This window comes from Falco rusticolus, chromosome 1 (assembly GCF_015220075.1).
Source record: "Falco rusticolus isolate bFalRus1 chromosome 1, bFalRus1.pri, whole genome shotgun sequence".
NCBI lineage: Eukaryota > Metazoa > Chordata > Aves > Falconiformes > Falconidae > Falco > Falco rusticolus.
This window is the reverse complement of record NC_051187.1, coordinates 38,127,955-38,150,719: the sequence shown is the minus strand read 5'-3', so window position 1 is coordinate 38,150,719 and position 22,765 is coordinate 38,127,955. Positions and strand designations below refer to the sequence as shown.

The window sequence follows — 22,765 nt, the reverse complement described above, 5'->3', positions numbered from 1 at the left end:
AGCATGACTCAGCTGCCTGCAAAATCTCAGTTGTTGGAGATGGGATCCAGGCTTTGATTTTTATCATCTTGTCAGATGGCAGCGATTTTGTCTGAGGAAAAGCATGTGCTAAACTTGCTGTGCACTGCTGGAGGAGGGAGGAATGCACACAAGGAAAACACTTCTACCCACAGCAGGTAAGGAACGGTGCCAGCATCGTACTATCAGTTGCAGACGACGGGTGGTGGGCAAAATTCCTGCCACTTTCTGGATTTGTAAAAACACCTCCTCTGGGTCCAACAGCAGACTGATAGAAAACAGCCCACAGAAACAGTCCCAGCCAGATGGCGTGTTTTGAACCACTATTAACGTTGACAACCTTTTGCAGTGTTCAAAGAGTTTGCCCAGGAAGAAGAGCTCCTCGAAATGCCTGGATACAAGGAGCGGTCCCGGCAGCATGCGCTTCTTCCTTTGTCTTCTCCACCCAGCATCTCCCAGCAGCAGGAACCCGGGGGGAGGAGGCGCCTCCGGGAGAAGAGGCAGCGGGAGCTGCCCAGCCGCTGGGGAGGTGGGTGCTGGGGCAGGGAGCCGGGCAAAAAAAAATACCGCTGGGGCTCTGCTCCTCCGGGAGCGCCGGGAACCACCAGCCGGGGAGCACGGGGAGCCGGGGCGGAGCCGACCGGGCGGGGCGGCACGGTCCCTCCGCCTCTCCCGGCGCCTCCCCCGGCCCAGAGCCCGGTGCCCGCCCGGTCCGGAGAGCGGCGCGGCGGCATCGCGGCCATGGGCTCCCGGCTGAGCCGGCAGAGCAGCCTGGAAGAGGAGAGCACCGAGGAGCCCTGCGCCGGCAGGTTGGAGGGCGGCCGGGGCGACTTCCACCTCTCCTCCCTGCTCCTCCACCCGCAGAAGCTGCCCGGGGTGCTGCGGAAAGCCTCGCCGGCGCCCTACGTGCGGCGGGTGGGGTGGCTGCGGGAGATCCAGGCCACCATCCGGGAGCACAAGCGGGAGCACGCCGTGCACATCCTCAGGCTGCTGAGGAAGGTAAAATGCTGCGGGCGGAGCGGGCCCCGGGGCCGCCACCTCCGGGGCAGCGCGGGCAGGACCGGAGGGGCGGGCAGGGACGGCAACAAAGGGCTGTGCGCGGCTGGCGCGGGCGGTGCCGGCCGGGGTCTGCAGGGCCCCCCGCCCCGGCGGGGTGCGGCAGGGAGCCGGGCTTCGCAAGCCCCCCTCCCCTGTGGTACGGGTATGCAGCCCCCCTTGGCGCGGCGGGCCGGGCTCTTTGTGCAGCTCCCGCCGCTCCGTGCCCCGGAGGTGCGGGACCGCCGCGGCAGGCGGGAGCGGCTGCGGGAGCAGCCTGCCACCTCCCCGACTGCGGGAGCAGCCTGCCACCTCCCCGACTGCCTGCCTGGCAGGGGCACCTGGCCGACGGCCTGGAGGCAGGGAAAGAGGGGCTGGGAGGAGGGCTGTGCTGCACGCTGGAAGAGGGATGTCCAAGCCATCCACACCCCTCCATGCCAGCCCCTGGCTGTGCTGAGGATCGATACCCCCTCAGAGAAAAGCCACTGCATCCCACTGCTACCACATCCCATTATGCCCACCCAGCCGGACTGGCCAAGATCTGTCTTTGGGAGAACCCAAAATGGTTTTGGAAAGGACCTCTGGGACAGTCTAGGCTGAGAGGAGAGGTAAAGGGGTCAGTGCATAAGTGGGAGCTTGTTTCTGTCTGCCACCATTCAGGAACAGAAAAGCCAGTGTGCAGACAGCATGGTGCCAAACTGATGCTGAGGGCAGAGCCCTGCTGCTGGAACAGAGCCATCTCCTCCATCACTCAGTGCTACCATCACTTTCCAGGCAAACTCGGCTCCCCCAGACTGCAGGCAACTCTGCCATCAGTAGCATGGGGGACAAATCCTCCCTCTGATTCAGACACAAAACTTATCTTGTTGCTTCATTAGGTAATGACCTACCTCATCTTGGGAACATACTGGATTTCTCGCCATAGTGGTAACTAACCTTTGGGTGTGAGTGTGTTGGAGCAGGGACTGGCTCGCTGGGATGCCTGTACAGCCATAGTACCAGCGGCAGGGAGGTGTACCAACAGCCCTGGCTCTGCTCTGAATGTCCTGGGTTTACAGCACTTGCAACAGTGGTGGTCAGTACCCCGGGCTACCAGCAAATTGCATACTCATGAGTAAGAATTTACAGGACCAAAAATTACATATCTGCTTTTTCTGTCCGCTGCCTTGGTGTTCATGTGAGGATTGTTACCAGCACCACAAATGCTCTTTTTGCCATGCATGTAGACAGATTAACCCTCATCAGAAAGCCTGTATACATGCACTGGTATGGCAGACAAGGCTTGAGTAAGATTTCAAAGGCAGTATTGGAAAGGCACTATTATAAGAAGCTTGTGAAGAAAAAGAAGCAACCACTCACTTCAGGAATGTGGCAGTATAACACGAACAGACTTTTGTAGGGTATGCCAGAGGCCAGAAATACAGAATGCTGTTTTCTATAGTGCTCAGCACCTCTCTCCTTGAGACTGAAGCACTGAAATCCTCCACAGACTTTGGAGGTCTCCAGAAGGTCCATCTGTGAATAGCCAGGGTTTGGATGCTAAGTCACGGAGCCATCTGGAATGGAGGGCCGCTTCTAAGCCCTCCTTTCAATGCAGTATGCCAGCTCCTTTCAGGATCAAACACCCAGCTTCCCCACATCTGCGCTGAGAACTACCATGTCCTGAACACTCACGTTTTGTCCACTGCCTGTGCAGTTCCCCATCTCTGCCTGTCCATGTTGAAACAGTTCATGTGCTCAAAACAGCACTGGGGCGTGCATCCTGTCGTCACAACAGCCTTCCTTCGCCAAGTAAGCCAGGAACCCATCCAACACCACCCTAAACCCTCCAGTTCATTGTGTGCTCCAAGATTTCAGAGACAGAGGTCTACACCACTAATGCGTACCACACCCTTCAACAACTAAACACAACTGTTGGCCAGTCCTGGGGTCATGCATGTAATCAAAACTGGTCCTCCTCACATGTCCAATGCCCGCTTCAAAGAGTACTATGATCAGCCTTTTTTCTTATTTACAAATTTCCCTCACTCCTCAGCTAAATCCAGCTCTTAGCTTGGTCCTCAGCACATCCTTCCTTACACAGACTGGCTTACCTTTGCAGTAACACGCTCTCAGGAGTCACGGATTAATGTGTCCCAGGTGAGGGTCAGTTTGTTACCTGTAAAAAGAGAGATACCTTGCTCACTCTAGTGCACAGTGAGGATATTTAACACCATACCTCATCACTGTGCCTTGGCCAGGGTGCAAATACCGCAGGGAAGGCAGAGCAGTGGTGGGACTGGAATTGCAGCTGCCTCAAGTGAGCAGACACACTCAGCCAGACCAGAGGACACGGGCTGCAGGTGCATGCCTTGTGCTGCAAGGCAGCCTGCTGCTCCCAGCAGACACAGACCTTGTCCAGCCCTGCAGATGTACCCTGCAGGATGTAATTGTATCTGCCAGTATTTTTTGACCTGCCATCTGCAGACTCCGAAGAGCTGTGGACTGCTCCTTGGATGCTTAGAGGGTGTAATAAAGGAAAGCAAACAAGCCAGGCAGAAGCAGATCCACCAACAGAGATTTAAGATCCCAGCATACTAGAAGATTGCACAGAGAAAAACCAAACCACGGGTGTACACTCACGTACGCTTGCTTTGTACAGAAACACTTGGACAGCTCATTGCTCATCATCTTACCAGTCCCACCTGCAAGAGACAGATCAGCTTTCCTGCTGGTCTAAGTGGGCATCGCACAGCTGAAGCCAGGGGAGATACTAGACTTGCACCAGCAGAAAGTCTGGTACAATCTGATTTCCCTGTGCCGAGACAATGGCCAAGTGTAATTTTTCAAATAACAGCACTAAGCCAACTGAACTGGCAAGACTTAGCATATTCTGCTGTCTGCAGCCACCCTTTAGGTGGTACACAATTTTCCAAGAAATGAGAGAGAGAGAGAAAGAGGGAGGGAAATAAGTAAGATTAACCAGAAAATGCCCCTGGGCTAAGAATTTATGGGCTATCAACATGAAGTGAGTATTTACAGCTATATTATTTATAAAACCCTTGCAGGCAGGATTATAATGGGAATGCAGATTCATCTTAATGGTATAGCTCCAATTGGGGGAGTTTAATTACTGCTTTGACATCCACTGCTGCATGCCCAGCCATGCCATCCTCTCGGTAGCTCACTTCATCTGTGCATATTACACTTGGCGTAGGAGGCTCCGTTTCCCTGAAGCCTTATGGTTAAGGGAGACATTGGCGTGATGCCTTGGTACGCTTCTGGCCCACATCCAGCTGTGTCTGTCTGTCCTTCAGGACTGATCCACTGCTTGGGTTCCTTGATTGCTTATGGGTATCATCTGTGTACACACAGCGATGGGGCTGTAAAGCATTTGATTTGTTCTCCCTTTCTCCACCAGATCTGTAGCCAGGGTCTCTTTGTTACTGTGCTCTCTGCTCAATCCAAGGATATCCAGAGCAGGAGAGAGTGGATACAGCGCTGGCTTTGACTGCTGCTCAGGGTTAAGACCCCACACCTCTGTCAGCATGGCTGCATACACCCAGCTTCCCCCCACCCCCCTTTATTTTTGAGCTCTCTTTCACTGGGTGGTGCCTGAAGCACACATTCACTGGAGCAGCGCGAACATATGGGGCACCCATTTGCTTATTCATTTCTCCTGGCAGCAGCATACAGAATGGGCATAGGACTTGTTTCCTCCCTCAACTGAGCCCTCCTTGTCAACTGAATCAAACCCAGCACTATCCCCATTAGGGAGCTTTTTTGTTCTACATTTCTACTCCTGGGGTATTTTTTTCTGCCCTCAGGGTATTTTCATGTATGTGATCTCTTTTTCCCAGATGCTTATTTTTTTTCACAGCTCCGTGGTATCTTCTGATTGCAATGACAACTTTGTCATATATTAGATCTTAGCTTTCCTCTTAGCAAGAAACAGCTTAGATCTTTGCAGCATCACCCATCTGACTCCTGGGGAGACTTTTTGTTCCCAAGGACGATGAGATTTCTTCCAGCATGTCCAAAAGTGCTCCATACCCTGGTCCACGCAGGTAAGTTGCATGGACCACATATGTTCTCTGAGTCACACTATGGAAGACGGGAAGAAGACTTCCCATGACTGTTGTGTAGAGCTACCTATAAATTTACCATTACACGCAAAAGACAGTACTGCCAGTGCTTAACACTTACTGAGAAATTCAAAGCACAGCTAAAGTCATACTGGTGGGCCAGACATTTGCTCAGCCAGCCACCACCAGAGCATATGGCAGTACCTAAATACCTGAGAAAAGTTTGTTTCTTCCAGAAAAGCTGAGGCGGGAGAAGCAGGTTTAGAGCCAGCCTTCCTGCTTGACTTCTTCAGCAGATTCACACATAGAGGCTGACAAAACCATGAGTTTCTCTGGAGCTAATTTTCTCTGGGCTCCAGCGAGCCTGGAAATGATGCCGCTCTCACCTTCCTGTGGTAGGTGGAAACAAGGTCAGTCCCTAAGCTGAGTAAGCTCAACACTACATCTCATTCAGTGCTCTGGCTGCTGACATCCCCCATCACAATGATGCTGGGTCAGAACAGCTGCTTCACCATTGTTAGATGGTTTCCTGTATTGAGCAACCAGCTGGCACCTCATCAGATTTACTTTCTGGTTTCAAAACACCTCATGGGTATAGCTCCAAGGAAGCCCGTGTATCTGACTGACTGTTTTTCTTGTAGGACCTGGGACTGGAAGGAACATTCCTCAATGAAGTGCTATACAAAAACGCAACTTTTCTCAACTTGGTGGATCCCATCTCTCACGACTTGCTGATGAGCCTTGCTAGAGATCTGCAGTGTCCCAAAAAGGTGAACCCTTCCCTCAGCTCAATGAATACTTTGCCACAGCACTAATGCAAAGAGAGCCCTAATGGGGTGGGCTGGTGCTCTACAGCCCTTCAGAACCAGCCAGCGTATGCCCTTGGAGTGGTAGCACATAGATTGTTGTGCATATTTCTGTAGAAATCAGTTAAAACTACCTCAGAACATGAATGAAACTGAAAGAGGGGGCAATTATATGCACATAAATCAGGAATTTACTTTTTATGCCGACAGTAAACTTGATGATGGGGTACAGGCCAGATAAAAATATATGGGGTGGTTGGTGGTGCCACATTCCCTGGTATGCCCCAGAGGTTCAAAGCAGCTAGTTTATGGTGGCTTATGGGGCTGCAGAGGGGGACAGAGATCTCTGCACCTCTGCCCAGGCTCTTGCCTCTGTAGGAGAAGAAGAACCTCTCTCTTCCCCAGCCCTTTGCCACATCTAACTACCCTAACGCAACATTACATCCCCTGTATAACCTCCCAGATCTCCTGGTGCTGTAGGAATCTATAGCAACTCAGGGTTGAAGAAACAAATGTATTAACATGCACAGTATCACTGCACTGCTCCAGCGCTTTCCTTCAGAGAATGAAGGAAGCAGAGACAAAAAAAGGCAGGGCTGAGCGCACACAAACATCACAGATACCACAGCCCCACTGCAACACCAGCATCTCCTTCTGTTGCCCTTTGTTACCACAAACACTTGGATTTGCAATACATCCATTTGCTCATCGGGCTTGGCAAGTGTCATGTCTGCTTTATAAGGAGAGCAATAGAGTGAATTTCTTTATTCAGAGAGAGATATTAAGTACACACAGCTCAGAGCAAACAGCAGCACTCTAGGGAACACACTGAATGCCTGGTGTAGACTGGAGGCATTTCTAACCTTGTTCTGCCATCTCCTGAGGCTCTCTGATAACAATTAACCAGTCAGGTCTCAATAGACAAACTACATTTAGCCAAAGTTTAATCATTATCATTGGGCTGAAAGGCAGCCTGAAAAAATCTTTTCAAGCACAATTTTTGTGCAAATTTTATAAGTATCTAAAAAGGAAGAGGGTGGGTTGCAGCAGTAGTACCTCTTAACCATACTTCAGTTGACCTCTCCAGCTGTTCTACCAGACCATCTCCAGCCTCACGCTGTGCAGTGCCCTCCAGGGGAGGCAGCACGAGGGGACATTACACTACTCCAGTACCCTGGTGCCTAGCAGATAACACACTACAATTTTCATATACCTGCATATACCCCACCTCCTCTGTTTTCATGTCTTATAGATGCACATGCTTATCTGCACTGACATGTGAACGATTATATCGATAAGATTTTCCCCTTTCCCAAGAAAGATGTTGAGCACCTGAGCCGCCCCTCAAAGCCAACAGGAATGTAATGAAGGAGCTGGAGGCACTCAGTACCCTACAGCACCAGCACTCCTCCCAGCACAAACACCTGCAGACCACATTCCCTCTCTGACCCTGGCTGAGCATCTGGTGGGTGTAACTGCGTAAAGGCAAGCAGGCTGAGTGCAATTCCCAGTATGTCAGTGGAAATTAAATCAGTGAGGACACGGGAAAGAACAGGAGGGCAATTCTCAGTTGTGAGCCAACAAATGCTCACAGAGCATCGTGCCAGCTTCTGTGCTGAAGCCTGGTGTGCACGTGCACCCACTTGGAACCATTTGCTGTTGTAGGTGACTGCAGGGTGCCAGTTGCAGCCTTGCCACCGCAGCAGTAGTCTAGAACAAGGCACCTAACCCAGGGGCACAGGCCAGTCCCTGTAGGGTTCCTAGGTGAGCTGGGCCAGGGATCAGGGGGTGCTCGGCTGAGCACTGAGGCTGGGATCCCCCTCCATTTGGCACAGCAGAACAGCCGATGCTGGCAGCGCATCCCTGGGGAGTTCAGCTGACTCAGTGACTGCTTAGGAAAGTCACAGTGCAGCTGTTGGGCCACAGTACAGCACTTTAACTGCTTGCAATAAAGAATAAATTAGCATATTCCCTGACAGCTTTACTATGTGTTTACCTATCAAATCCCTAAATGCACATGTTGCACCACAGCTGGAGGGCTGAAGAATGGGAATGCAGGTGTCTCAGCATTTGGAAAATATAGAGGGGGCAGAAATCCCAGCCTTCAGCAGCTGCCATTCTGCTTCACCAGAGAAGAGGGGTGCTGTTCAAAGTCATGGTGATAAAGAACACATGCAAAAATAAACCCATGAAGGCAGCAACCATCCTGGTGCCATCTTTTCCTGGTGAGTTATTGCAGGGGCTGGAGGGAACTACTGGCATTGAGAAGCTCCCAAACTCAAACTTCCAGAAGCAGAATGGACTGCAAGGAAGTAAGATGGAGTATGGGAAACTCGCTGGTTCCCTGTCCCAGCATCTCCCAGCTGGAGCATGGGAGGGAGCAGCATCAGGGTTCTGCTGCAGGAGAAGCAGGAGGTGCTGCTGCAGGAGGGATGTGCTGGGGCACATCTCTCCAAGCAAGAAGCACCTTGGGGATGGGGCAAACGTGCTGACTGCTGAACTTTCCACATCAGGGTAACAGGTAGTCAGTCCAAAGAAAAGACAGTATGCAGTTAAGAGTTTGGGAAGCACGGCAACAAGGTAACTGACAGAAATTTAGCATAGTCCTGTAACACAATGAGTTGGCAGCTTGCCTGCACAGCTGGCGACAGGTGCTGCTAAGGATACAGCAGTGAGGAGCTGAGACACCCATGCTGTCCCTACACTGGGCTTTGTTGAAAGTGGAGATCTTTTGAATAAAAGGGCATAGGGGGTCCTTGCACAGAGCCCTTCTCACATTGCCAGCCACCTCTGCCTTCCTGGGTGTTGCCTGGCCTAGAGTCAGACTGCTCTAGAGCCCCTCCCACAGCTCTAGAAAATAACCCCCTCTTCTGAGCTCCACTTCCTCCTGGGTAGGGTGTGAGATTGTAGCCCCACTCTGGGCAGAAACATGCTGGCTGAGCTGGGGTCCTTTCTGGCAGTGCAGAACTCCTACTGTTCCTCCACCCTAAAAGGAGATGGCATGTGGCAGAGGCATCTCAGGCCTTCCCACCATTCCTCTTTCATCTTCTCTTCCTCTTCATCTCCTCCCTTATACACACGCCCCTGCTCCACTACCACCTCTGTTCCTTTCTGGTCTTCCTCTGTCCTCCACCTTGCTTCCTGTTCTGCTGTGATGCAGGCAGAGTCTAAGCTGTCCCTCTTCTTTCAGGAATACGACCCCTGGAAATCCTCCGACAGGATCTGCAGGCAGCTGATTTACCACTTAACCCCCCACTCCAAATGGCACCGGCACGGCATGCCCCGGAGGAAGTCCCAAGTGTGGTAAGCAGCCTGACAGGGATGGTGTGGATGGGCACAGAGGGGGATCTACTGGGAGAAACTGCGCTGCAGCCAAGCACCATTTCAGTCTGCCACTACTGCTCTTCTCAGAGAAGGGCAGGACTGAAAACCTGCATGGCAGCCGCTGCTCAGTCTCTTAGAAAACTGCAGCCAAATGGCACAGGGTCAGTACCAACACCCCTCTCCTTGGTCTGGTTTGCTATTGACTCCTTTGTATATAGTCTTACAGTTCCTCAGCCTCTCCCAGGTGCATTGAAATCAATCCCACTGATTGCACAGGGCAGACAACCCTCCCGACAGGGCTTGCAGGGTGTCTGGCCTTAGGAGCACGGCCAAAGCAGGCAGTCTTGCAGATATGCACACCCATCTGCTGAGCTGAGCGGGCCCTCAGCTCTGCATCCCACTTTGTCCTTGTTATCCCAGTAAAACTTCCATGCCAGCGAGGCACAACCACAAGCTAATCACCCCATTCAGCAGTAACCACTTTGAAGTGACTAGCAAAGAGGTGACCGTCCTTACTCCTACTTCTTTGCTAGGACCAGGAGAGGGACCTGAGATGGTGCAGAGCCTCACGCACAGGGAACCCAGCTCAAAGTATATTGGCCACTGACAGCTACTGGATGGCAGTTGCTTTCCACTACTACAAACATATTCAGACACCCACACTTGTTCTCTCCTTGACACTTGCTGTTTTTTCTAACCAGATAAAGAGCAATCCCTACTTCTTTTAAATCCACCCCTTCTTTCCTCATTTCTTCGAGCAAAGTCTGTTCCTGTGGCACAGATCACCACTGCTGAAGAAGACAGAGAAGTGACTAAGAAAAAAGCTCTTGTCAGCCCCATTAGCTTCACAGGAATAAATGCAGGACTGGCTAAAAAGAAATGCAAAATTGGCAGCACTCTGGGAATAGCCTCAGGCTTTTCTGAGACTTTCAGTCTTTGATGCGTGTGCCAGCAACTTAAAAATCCCCCATGGGAATTGACATTTCCATTGTACCTTTCATTCTGACTCAGAGGCAGATCCCCAGTGCATCTTAAGGAATAAAATCCCTAATGCCATAACTTCCAGGCCATCTGCCTCTCATACCTATAGCCCCACTTTATCACTGAATCCAAAAGCTCTGTGAGTTTCAACGCCATCATCTCCAGCACCCCACAGGGCAGGACTGTTTGTGCTGGTTTGCAGGTGGGAACCACAGCACAGAACAAGACCAAGGGACCACAGCTGAGCGAGTCCTTTTCCAGACCCACACAGCTGACATTTTCCCTATGGGATCCTGCAGAGTGCTGGAGATGCAGGAAACACAGCAGGTCTGACCTCATCCCCACCCCCTCCCAAGACAGAAAAGCTTAAAGATAAGAAGTGCTAGAGACAGGCAGAACTTGATAGAGGGTAGCTGTCTCCATTCCTTTCCAAGCTTCTTTTTGCTGAAACTTAGCCTCATTCTGGTTTTCCAAGTGAAAAATCCCTCCCTGCTGCTCCTAACTCAACCCGCTGCCTCCATACTCCTGTTTGCAGGCAGAGCAAACCTCTAGTTGGGACTCCAGGCTGGAGAGTCAAACTGGAGGTATTCCCTCTGATTTCACAGCCTGGGGAGAACAGAGGACTGCCTGCTGCAAACTCATCACTTACTAACAACGCAGAGAGGGGTCTGTGGCCAGACTAAGAGCTCTGGGCCCTGTGAGCCCAAATCCCACACAGAGGGGTCAGGCCCAAAGTGCTGGCCAGATACAGAGCATCTGTGAGCACAAGCAGGGACAAGGCAGCAAGGCAATGTGTGATGGAGGGAAATACAGGTCTAAAATGGGTGACCCTGCCTGGCAGCCAGGCGCAGCTGCAAGGTGTTACATAAGGCACAAAATAATTTTGATTAAATATTAAACAGCAGAGCTTCCTCTTTTAAGACTGGAGAGGAACTGGTTTATAGTTTGCGGCAAAAGATGCCTGCAGAGTTGGCATCTGAGGCTGCTGCAAGAAAGTGGATGTTGTCAGGAGCAGAAAGGCAAGAAATAGCTCCTTCTTTTGAAGATACCAGGGCCTAATTTTGTCCAGCCAGGCTGTTTTTATCAGATAGGAATTCTCCACTTCCCTCTCTCTGCTAGTGGGAGTATTTTACTGTAATCTCTGCCTCTGAACCTGTGCTCTTAGCTTGTATCCTTCTTGCTGTCAAGGTCCTCTAAAAGGTACAGGTGCAGCAGCAATACTTTGAAGGCACTTCTAAAATCTAGTGGGGATTTGGGACAGCAGGGAGGAATCGGTGCATGGAGACCACATTCAGGAACTGAATTCTCCTTTTGCTTTTGTGGTCTCCTGGGCTTTGGCTTTTGGCTTTCACAAAGCTGATGCAGGACCCCCTTGTTCTTTTCTCAAACGCAATTTCCGCTTTCTGGCAGCATGTTAGATGGGTCCAGGAGATAATTAACAAGCCCAGCCATACAGAGAGCTTAAAACATCTGCCAGGTTTTAATTACATTTGTGCTGTTATGGAGATGTGGTATGGGAGATGGAAAGGACCTGCAATACTGAAGCCGGATGTCACATCAAGTGTTTCTCCCCACCACCAAACAACAAACCAGCAGGTCAGAAATGAACTAACTGTAGTTACATCCCCATCTACTCTCAGTGGGACCTGAAACATCCAGCAAGTACAAGCCTGAGCCATCCATGATAAAGCAGAAAGGATAAGATACATTTCTTCAAGTGCTCCTCCTTTGACAAACAGGTCAGAAGTGGAGTTCATACAGAAACATCGAAGGAGAACACTTATTGCAGCTCAGTGGACTCAATGCAACAGCAGCTGAAACGAGTAGGAGAGATGCAGCCTGGGCTGTGTCTGGTTTCTCTGCTTGACTAAACTGTCAAAGGTGATGCTGGGAGGCAGTTTGCCCTCTATATCCATGCCTGCGGGTGCTTGACAGTGACTGTCTCCCTTGTACAATGGTTAGCAGTGTCCCAGCTGTGTAGTCCCCCAAATACACTATTTCTGCTGCCCATGTGATACTCGGACAGGTTGGCCACACTGAAAGCAAGGGGTTCCACTCTCCTTCCCTGCAAAATCCTATCTCACATCCGCAGTTTCCAGTCAACAGCCGGCACCCCACTTGCAGCTGACCCTGCCTGCATTGGCTGCCTTATCAAACAGGGAAGCTGAGCTCTTGGGGGATTTACTCTGGGGATTTTAAAATTAAAACCTCAAAAGCTGGAGGATAAGGTTTCCGGTGAAGGGGTGTCAACAGCATCCTGGCTTGTATCAGAAATAGTGTGGCCAGCAGGATAAGGGGAGTGATTGTCTCCCTGTACTCGGCACTGGTGAAACCACACCTCAAACACAGTGTTCAGTGTTGGGCCCCGCACTGCAAGAAAGCCATTGAGGTGCTGGAGCATGTCCAGAGATGGGCACCAAACCTGGTGAAGGATCTGGAGAACAAGTCTTATGAGGAGCAGCTGAGGGAACTGGGGTTGTTCAGCCTGGAGAAAAGGAGACTCAGGGGAGATGTTATTGCTCTCTACAGCTGCCTGAAAGGTGTTGGTCTCTTCTCCAAAGTAACAAGCGACACAACAAGAAGAAATGGCCCCAAGTTGTGCCAGGGGAGGCTTAGATTGAATATTACGAAAAATTTCTTCATGGCAAGGGTTCTTAAGGACTGGAACAGGCTGCCCAGGGAAGTGGTTGAGTGGTCATCCCTGGAGGTATTTAAAAAGACATGTAGATGTGGCGCTTAGGGACATGGTTTAGTGGTGGCCTTGTCAGTCCTGGGTTAATGGTTGGACTTGATGATCTCAAAGGTCTTTTCCAACTTAAATGATTCTGTGACTTTACTGCACAATTTTCAGTCTGTTATATCCTAATGGGAATTCAGTTTTAGCACCATTTTACAGCTGTATAGATCACTCACACATAATGAGCAGAATACATCCTAGAGTGTTGCATAACTCCAGCTTTGCTTTCTCATTAAATTGACATTTATAGTGTAAAGCGTAATGGATTAAGAAATGTTCGTCTACACAGACGTAGGCTTTTTAAGTTATCAACACCACTTCTGTGGAATTTTGACAGGTGCAGAATTTCTGGATATTATTAATTCTTGTCTTCAGAAGTTTTGAGGCCTCCTGCCATGCTTAATTAAGGAAAATTACATGTGCTAGTGTAAGTGCCTCCGTGTGCCTCCAGAACAGGGACAAACCCAGAGAGTGTATTACTTTTTGAGGGCAAGACACACTGGACTGCAATTCAGAGTGGAGAGGGAAAAGGGTATCAGGTAAAGACAGCCTTTGTCTGGAGAGCTGGATTGCAGCCTAGTACTGCAGTCAAGAAGCTGTGGATTACAACTGACCTGTCTTAGCAAAGTCATGTCAGGGAACCTTACATATCTTCCACTTGCATCATCCCCAGAGCTGGCTACTTCAGTGTAACTACTTCCTTCCTCAAGCACAAAGCATCAAACCTGAATCCACAAAACACCAAGGCAGTAAACTCAGGGTGATCTTTACAATCAGGGTGTTCCTGGCACAGAAGAAAACTCAGATTTCTCAGAGTGGCTGGTTCTGGAAGAGCAAAGGCAGGTGTGTGTGGAATTAATAACTCCCGAACTGCATGCATCTGGGCTTTCCTTTTCACAAGTCTCACCATAGTTTTACTTTGCTCATCTGAGTGAATTTCATCTTGGCTAATTCAAAACTGGGTGGAGGACAGAGTATAACTTCTGGGCTCACTGCTCCATTTCTCAGTTATTGATTGATATGCGTTGCTCGGATGTTGTGGTATTAGATGCGCTTTTAAAATGCAATGAAAGCACTTGTGTCTAGAAGATTGCAAGGAAAAAGCTCTGAAGGGCTTTGGATCTTTTTTTCTTTTTTTAAAAACATCACTCAGGGCTGCAGATGACAGCTCTGGCAGATTAGATCTTGCCTTCACATGGCATGAGGTGAATATTAACGACAGCTTCATGTCACCCTTATGCAACACGGTAAATAGGCACCATCATTCCTGCTTTAGAGACAGGAAGCCAAGTTAGAGAATACCAGTCAGTTAACTGAAGACACATGACAATAATCATATGGGTGTACAGAAACTGCGCCTCACAATGCTTTCAAGAAGCTGCTGCTCACAGAGATGTCAGCTGGACAGACATGAGATGGTCAATAAGTTGTAGAGAGAGGCAGGAACTGTCCCCTCGTCTTATAGTGCAGGGGAGTCCCAAACACTGCCAATGATCAGGGTTCCCAGCAGCATAAAGAGGAAGGTACATCTGCAAAGACTGTTGGAGGTGGTAGAAAGACTCATCCCGCAGCTTGACCCTGCCCTGTCACAGATAAGAAGTCCAAGACTGGCAGGCAGGAGAAGCAGGACACTTTGATAGACAGACAGTAAGTGAAATAATGGAGGTTGGGTGGCAGATGGTAGTTAAAAGGAATCAGCAGAGACATTTTTGCCTTCATGACTCTTACATAGTTGAAGGTCTGACAAGGACATAGGCTGATACATGACATTTACAGTGAGGAGGTAGCATTATTCCCTGCTTTGCTAGGACAGACCTAAATAATGAGGGGAAACAACCAGAGATCACGGATCAAGTGGCATCAGGAGGAAGGCCAACGGTTCACAGCTCACTTGAACACACCTTCAAGGACAGAGTAAAGATGACAGCAGAGCCAGGAGGAGAGGCACTCGGCTGCATCAGCGCCTACCGATATCCATGCCCCACCCCAGCTGCAGAGGGAAGGTGGTAGGAGAAAGGCTATCTTTGCACTCCCTTCTCTCCACAGTGAGAGATCTCCCCACAGTTGATCAAAAGAACTGGGGCTCAAGGATGGAGATGTGACTGAGGGACTCCTCATGGGAGTGGCCTGTTTGTGCACTGCCTCCGTCTTCAGAGGTGCTGGGCCCAGCCTCAGAACACCTTGGGCTGGGTTAGTCTCGTCAGTGCTTATGAGGCTTCTCTTTCCTTTTTCCTGTCTCACTAGAGGCAGCTAAAGCCAGCCCTCCGTGGCAGCACGCTGTGCCACAGGGAAGCAAAGCAAGCACATTACGCTAAGCAGGTGATTAAAAAGCCCAGAGTCAATCCCCTAAATCACTGCTTAAAGCAGAGAAGCCATCCAGACATGCCTGTCACTAGGTTCTGTGCAAGGAAGAGCAGCCAATAGATACCTGACTCTTAGCTAATTAGCCACTACTGGCAGTGCCTGTTAATGGAGGAGATGCACAGTGACAGGAGTCTCTGGCATCAGGAATATTTTACATTTGGAGGCAAATTAAATATAACAATAAAAGGAGGAGGGGTAGAAAGCATGTAATTCCCCAGAGAGACAGGCAAAAAGTAGTGGTCATCCCTCATTATTGAAACCCTACCCGACTCATACTGTCTCCTCCCAGCCTCGATAGCAAGGAGACAAGGAAATGAGACTCCAGGAACCCGAACATTCTTGGGCTGAACAAGCTCCTCCAAACCCCATAAAGCTAACATGAGGCCAAGCACCACTGTGGCTACTGCAAGTCCCACCACAGCAAAAGTCAGGAGCCATTACACCCTTTCTCTGCAGCCACCAAAGAATTTAGCTGGCGAGCAAGAAATTGAATGGATTCAGTGCTAATAAAATAAATGTGCTGAGTCCTCAGCTTCATGGACTCAAAAAGAAGGACTTGGAAGAGGACCTAAGGGTTAGGTCCCTTGGGACAGCTCCTGGAGACAAACTAGCAATTAATTTCAGGTCTCCTAACTGTTTCATCTCATGACAGCTCTGAATTTGCTTATGTTAGCTGAGTTCCCAGGAGGCAGGAACAGTGACTGAGCCTTACATGGGGAGAAGATTATTTTTATCCCAGAAAAAAAGCCAAGGGAGGCACAAGATGCGTTCATCCCTTTCTCAGTCCACATTTCTGACTGACAGCTTTCTTCTGACGTCTGCAGGTCCCTCAGACCCCTGTGATGCCTGAACTGATCCTGGGTGGATCACATGGCCAGGCTCATGGTGCAGCCTTGGGACCGTTGGCTAATGCCTGCTGAAGAGTAGAGTTGGCACCTAGGGAAGGGATAACTGGCAGTGAGTGTGGAAGGAAGGCTGCCTGCATGTCTGTGGGAGAAAGGCCAGACCCCAAGGAGGGAGTTGGGAACTATGCAAGGAAAAATTTGTTTCACATGAGAGAAACAAGGAGATGTACCTAGAAGAGGTCTCATCCCTCAGCAGATCTGAACAAGGGTTGCAAGCAGGGTGCTGATCCCTTATAAACAGGAGGGAGGGTGGGTACTGTTCCTCACTAGATGCTGCATCTAGCTCCAGGCCGGCAAGTAGGGGGCTGGTTGCTGATTGCCCTTGCTTCTTGCTCAAAGTTTCACAGAATTTCACTTGCAGCCATTTCTCCAGTATATGAAGGAGTGGGGGGGTTGTTTCCTCTCTAAGCTTGCTGCAGATAATACAAATACAGTCTGCTTCCCTGCATCCAGGGTTCAGATCCTCATTAGATGCAAATCCTCACAATTATAAATCTGCACACAGCACCAGTTGCAGTAGCATTAGATTAATCCAGCCTCCGGTGCTTTGCAGTCTTCTGCCCACAAGTCCCATGGGCATCAAGAGCCATGTCGCTAAGTAGCTATTTTGTCTCACACAAAGAAAACAAAAAAAGCTTCTGCATCTGAAGCAATCTTTAAGCCTATTTTACTTGCAGAAATTAGGGGATAATAGATGACCCATTTCCCTGGAAATAAACCTGGCATTTTCTCAGCTGCTGCACAAGTGTCTGAGAGCCTGCTGTCCTGTGCATTGTGCCCCCCCGCCCCCCCCTGCCAAGAGAAATAGAGCTTAGCAGAGCTCCAGAAAAATACCAAGTGTCAGATAATTCAAAGTAAAGCATCTACCCACATCTCTGTGTCCTTTTCCTGACAGCAGATATATTTACCTCTAAAGCAATAGAGGAGGAGTAGGCAGCTGTTCTGTGCCCTGCCCTAGAGATGGTATTTAGCTGCACCTCTTGGAGCTGCACAGAAGCACCAAGGAGGCAAGGAGAAGAGCTGCCAGGGTTCACAGCATGCGTGGGGCATCAGATCTCATGCTTCAGCACTTACCAGAGAGCTGGGGGGCTGGCTGCAGCATGAGGTGCTACGTCCGCCAGGGCGAGGCTTCTACAGACACATCCCTACAAAAGGCATTTTTATAGGCAAGAGAACAACTTAAACACAGGAGGAGCCCACAGTTCCAAGACAGGAAGCCTAGAGTCACCCTGGCAGGTATAGCAATGAGGGCAAAAGGAAGCAGCAAAAACACAGGAAAGGAAAGAAAAACAAGCCAGCAAAGGAGGGAGGGAGGGCTCTGGCACAGGACAGGAGGCAGGAGGTTTTAAGCACATTCAGCCAGGAGCAGTCCAGTCTGGAGAATCAATTATGGGAAGATAATTTGTCTGCCTGATTAAAGCCTCCTTGGGGTATTGGCTTGTTGCTGGGGAGAGCAGCAGAAGATACCTGCTCTGGTCAGAGCCGATCCATGACTTATTACTGCAGTCCCTGCATAACAGTCAACAGGAGGGGAGGCTTAACGGGCAGACAAGCACACTGCTTTCGTCCTTCTGACATTTCCCCTCACTTATCACTGTTTGCGCTCAGAGCCAAGTCACTCAAAAGGGGACCCGAAGAGCCACTCAGACTCGTCCCCTGTTAAGAAAGCTGCTATTGCACACCCAGCAGTAAAAACGGCACCTGAATGCTGAGGCCCGGCAGAGGGAGCGGTGCCGGCTCAGACGTGCCCTCCAGTGGTCCCCACTCCAGCCTGGTTCCCATTCCCATACCAAACTGGGAGCACCAAGGCTTGTTCCTTGTAGCTTTACAACAGGGAAGTCAGAGGAGGCTTTGCACAGACTCAAACAAGGCTTGGGGCAGGGGGTGTCCCTACATTTAGGTCTCCTTTCTGTGCTCCCCCTCCTCAGGATGCACCATGGGCTGACAACACTGGGAAAGAGAATTACCAGGAGCCACAGGCAGCATTTGCAAAGAACAGGCACTGAAGTGATTACAAGCTTGCTTCTATGCTTGTTTATCCTGTATCCCCCCACACCCCCAACAAAGTCTTGCTCTAAACTAACAACACACCAGAGAAGGCTTCTGCATCATCTCTTATGCCAGCCCCTATGGAATATAGGGGACTATTTCCCCTATGCAGTCAGGTTTACACTCAAGATTCATTTCTCCCTGCTTAATCTGACCAATATGAATGCACACCTCCACTGTGCGTTTGATGCTTGATTTTGCTAGAACAACGAGTACCCTGTACCAAACACCCAGATAAAACATCCAGCACAGCTAAAGTGATAACATTGTGCCAGGGGAGACATCAGACTCTTCCAGATTTGAGGCCAGTCCCTGATAGATTTTATACAAGTTGCATCCTCTTTTGTGGTAAATTTTCTACACCACTGCCAGTGGGTGACAAACTATAACAAAAAAGTGCACACATTGTTTTTCCAGGAGAGCTGAAGAAATACAGCTTCCACGCAGCCTGGGCTGATACCAAGCACCCCTTGTATTAGCAGGAAAAGGGAGAGTAACCCTCTGCCATCCAGACTGCAGCATGCACAGTTCACAACAACTACTGCTGTTGCAGCAGCTATGAGAACTGCACTGCTGCTACAAGCAATGTGGTTGATTAATTCTTCACAATCCTGTCTCTGGGGCCCTGATATTGGAGAGATATCAAGTACCATCTTGAAGTGAAGGCCCTTTGGAGAACTCACTTGTATGCTTTCAGACCAATTATAATCCACCAGTACATTAGTCTCTGCTGCTTGACAGCACAAACACTGCTTCCCTTGCCCCTCCTGTGATCCTGCGGAGTAGTCTGGGTCATGTAAAGTGTAAACATTTAGTAAGTAATACAGAAGGCTCTTCTAAACCTTTAGGTCTGAGAATAAGTTATTCTGTACTGTTATTACCTCTCTATCATAAGAGCTCATTAGCTCAAAGGTATGCTTGCAGATACAGCTTCAGCCTTCCACAGTGAATTCCCATTGGAAGCACAAGGACACACAGAAGCAGCCTGAACAAAGTGCTGCTAAACCCAGAGCAGGGATTTATGGGCTTGAGAATTGACAGGACAGGCCACAAGGTCTTTCCACTTCACATTCCTGCAAGGAATCACAGCTACAAGTTTGCCAGTGTTGAGTGTGTTCATGACGCACGTTTATTCACTTATGTTATCTCATAGGGGATTATTATTAACTGAAATTTCCAGGATGCCATGAACTGCGTATGTAAAGCAAAGCTATGGAAGCAGCGTCACATCCTCCCCACAGCTACAGAAGGGCCTGGCAACACTAAGGCTCGTAGGGACATTCTCACCTGCCATGGGAGCTCCTGCGGTGCTGCAGCCTCCTCCGAGGAAATTGCATGTCCCCATGTACCCATTGCTTTCAGGGACTGGCTGTGCCACAGGTGTGCAGGACACTACAGAGAGCCAGATAGGAAGAGTGGGGACCTTCAAATTGGTGGTTAATTCTTAACCCACCCTGCTCCTCCCAAGCTCAACAAGGCACTTATAGACCCACTGAGCACATGATTAATGACACTAGTGGGGGTCCTGCTAGGGCTCCCATATCCGTAAAGCTAGATGTGTCTGAAAGGACAGCAAGGCTGATAATTTACACTAAAAGATTAGGTTCTCCTGTGTTACACCAACACACATTTCTACTCAATCTTGCAACATATTCCCAACAGCTCCTTTAGCCCCACAGCTCCCACTGCTCACAGCACTCTCACAAACCCACAGTCCATCATAAAACTCCACACCCCGCTCCGTTTGCATACCCAACAACCCCATAGCACAGCTTTGCCTGCTGTACAGGTTGCCTACCTCATCCTCACTCCACTTGCCAGGCAGACAGCAAAGAAAAATGGCTGAAACCATCTCTCTAGATTTCTTTTAGCACCCTTAAGCCCTCCCTGCCTCCTCACAGCTGCAACAGATCCCAGATGATCTGCTGACCATAGAGACCACACAGGCGGTCACTGATGCTGCTTACTGACTAAGTGCTGCTTGGGAAGGCTTTTAAAGAGACATGCAGTAAATCCATTCATGGAGTGCAGTTTGCCTATAGATTGTTTTCCTGATAAAATACCCACTTCTCAGCCTTTTGACACTGCTCTCCTCTGCAGCACAGTCTGTTTGCAGCAGACCTTGTCATTCACCTGGAGAGGTGGCACACACACAGAGCACAAACCAGTGCACTTGGAAAATTTGCTTGCCTTGGTTATTTTTGCTTTCTATACATGAGCCTCTGTACATGCATGTACAGACAAACCCTTTGAAATGCGCTAGTGGAAGACACTTTAGCATCCTATGTTTAGCCAGTTCTGGCAAAGTTTATGTGTAAGTGCTGAGAATATACAGGAAAACCCCAGGACACAGTCTACTGTGGGGCATGGTGCAAACCTTGTGCTTGTTTCCCCAGTGAGCTCCATTAACCCTTTGCTTAACATTCTAGCCCATGTTCTTAATGATTTTCGCCCCTGTCCCAAGTGCTTTGTCACTTGGGTGAGACATGGATGACGTCCCCATAATGATATCTCTCTCTCCCCACCTTTACATCATTAGCCTGAAGACCAGTCTGCAGAAGAAGGTGAGCCAGGACTCCATGGATTTGTCAGGGATCCCCCTGACCATGCGGGATGTCCACCGCATGGCCTACTACCTGCAGAACAACGGGGACCACCTCACCTCTGTGGACCTGAGCTTCACCGAGCTGAATGATGACATGGTGCGCCTGCTGCTGCCCTTCCTCTGGGCACTACCCAAGCTCACTCACCTTTCCCTCAATGGCAACCGACTGACACGGGCAACCATGAAGGAGCTGACTGACACCATGAAGGACATGAACAAGTTTCCTTGCCTGGCCTGGGTTGACCTCGGCAACAATGTGGATGTCTCCTCCATGCCACAGCCACTGCTTGTGGGCCTGCGCAAGCGCCTCAGCCAGCAGACCACACTGCCTACCATCTATGAGGCACTTGACTGCGACTCAGAGATCTCCAGTGGGCACGAGGGCAGCCAGCCAGAGGATGAAGCAGCAGGAAGCACCCCACCACGTGCTTTTTCTCAGCAGGGCTGCAAGAGGTGACTGGACAACAGGCCAGCACTGGCACACTGAAGCCACCCCAAGGAGAAATCTTGAATACAAACATCAAGCAGAGGGCCAGCTTTACCGGCTTCCTTTGGCTCTTTTCTCTCACCTTCCCTGACATCTCCCCGCAACTTGCTGTGAGACAAAAGCCTGTCATCCCCCCACAACATGCTCCATTCCCTCCCCTCACTGCCAAACCCATCGCCCACGTTCCATAGAGGAACCAGTGACTTACAGTGAACCTGGTGCCCAGGCAGGGTCTCACTGGAAGACGGGAAAAGACCTGTCGGAGTCAAGAATATCCTCCAGCAGCCATTGGGTTGAGGGAAAGGGATGGGGGGGAACCTAAAACAGAAACAGGCTTGTAGTTTACTTCCTTTCTTCCTTTTCCTATGCACCTTGGAAACCTTGGGACCTGCAGCCTTGAGTGTGAAAGGAGGCACCCCAAGAGCCTAGCTGCTGTGGAGCTTAGCTGAAGGGCTCAGAGGCCAGAGCTGGAGCCCGGCAGTGTGTCTCCCTCTTGTGTCTGGCTCCTTTTGTTTTGTTTTTTTCCTATTGTGTGTTTTGTATTAACGTCTGAACAAAGGGACTTGGTCAGAGACCATTGGATCGCATAGGCTGGGGCGGACACATGGCTTGGAACTGCAGCATCAGGATATTTGCTGTGTGACCGGGGTGAGAGGGAGGGGAAGGAGGTATGTGTTGGTGGGAGCATGGGGGATGGGATGAGTTGGGATGGGATGGGAGAAGGGGGGAGGAGAGGGAGGGGGAACAGTCTTGTGGATTAGCAGGATTGGTTTCAAAAACTGTGCTTTTGTACTAAAATTACAAGTTCCAAGTGAAATCGAAGAAAAGCAGACAGCTAAGTGCATAACTGTGGCACTAGAGGAGCAAGCAGTGAACGTGTCAGAGGTGGGCACTTCCCAAATGAAAGCGCAAAGCTTTGGCTCCTCATGGCATATTGCACACCTCGTCATACAGACATGATGTGAGCAGCTGCATCACCATTTCCAACGCTGTCCAAAAACCAAACCACTGGTGCAATATTTCTAGTGTTTTCCACATTGCTCATGCTCTATGTAAACATAATAAACAGTTCTCTTGGACATGAGCATGAAGCACTACAGAGTCTGAGTACCTGGATTGTTCACAAGTCGAGCCAGCAGCCCAGACACTGCAAGAATATGGGCCAGGAGTCCTCATGCAGTGTCCGAGCAGTGTGGGAGAAGATCAGCAGGTACCATACACATTGGTGAGAGTGGTTCCTTTGTCTAAGGAAAGTGAGACATGGCTGTTCCTTTGTGGTAGGCTGCCACCCTTTGTGTTGCAAGGTGCTGATACAAATAAACTGATCAGACTTTAGCTGATAAGTACTCTCAATTATCTGTCCCCACAGGAATTTTGAGAGCAGAGATTT

The 22,765-nt window shown here is 49.9% G+C and overlaps 2 protein-coding genes across 3 annotated transcripts in view; one reads left to right on the top strand and one right to left on the bottom strand.

The window, feature by feature from the left end:
• Positions 1 to 20,189, bottom strand: part of GGT1 (gamma-glutamyltransferase 1) — a 63,891-nt gene extending 43,702 nt beyond the window's left edge. For both annotated transcript variants that reach the window (XM_037371025.1, XM_037371111.1), the window contains exons 1-3: positions 20,082 to 20,189; positions 19,571 to 19,675; positions 3,147 to 3,211 (exon numbers count right to left, since the gene is read on the bottom strand). The gene's annotated coding sequence lies outside the window, so the exon portion shown is untranslated. The remainder of the gene's footprint in view (positions 1 to 3,146; positions 3,212 to 19,570; positions 19,676 to 20,081) is intronic.
• Positions 361 to 22,710, top strand: LRRC75B (leucine rich repeat containing 75B). Its single transcript, XM_037371225.1, has 4 exons — positions 361 to 1,017; positions 5,759 to 5,887; positions 9,114 to 9,226; positions 20,823 to 22,710. The coding sequence occupies exons 1-4, from the start codon at positions 406 to 408 to the stop codon at positions 21,343 to 21,345; spliced, it is 1,377 nt and encodes a 458-aa protein (XP_037227122.1). The 5' UTR covers positions 361 to 405; the 3' UTR covers positions 21,346 to 22,710.
• The last annotated feature ends 55 nt before the right edge of the window (positions 22,711 to 22,765 follow it).

What these genes read in the sequence shown, in the direction of transcription:
- LRRC75B (XM_037371225.1), top strand. Translation starts at nt 406, where the DNA reads ATGCCTGGATACAAGGAGCGGTCCCGGCAGCATGCGCTTCTTCCTTTG. An exon ending in TCCTCAGGCTGCTGAGGAAG is followed by an intron (nt 1,018 to 5,758) that starts GTAAAATGCTGC and finishes TTTTTCTTGTAG; the next exon opens with GACCTGGGACTGGAAGGAAC. An exon ending in CGGAGGAAGTCCCAAGTGTG is followed by an intron (nt 9,227 to 20,822) that starts GTAAGCAGCCTG and finishes TTACATCATTAG; the next exon opens with CCTGAAGACCAGTCTGCAGA.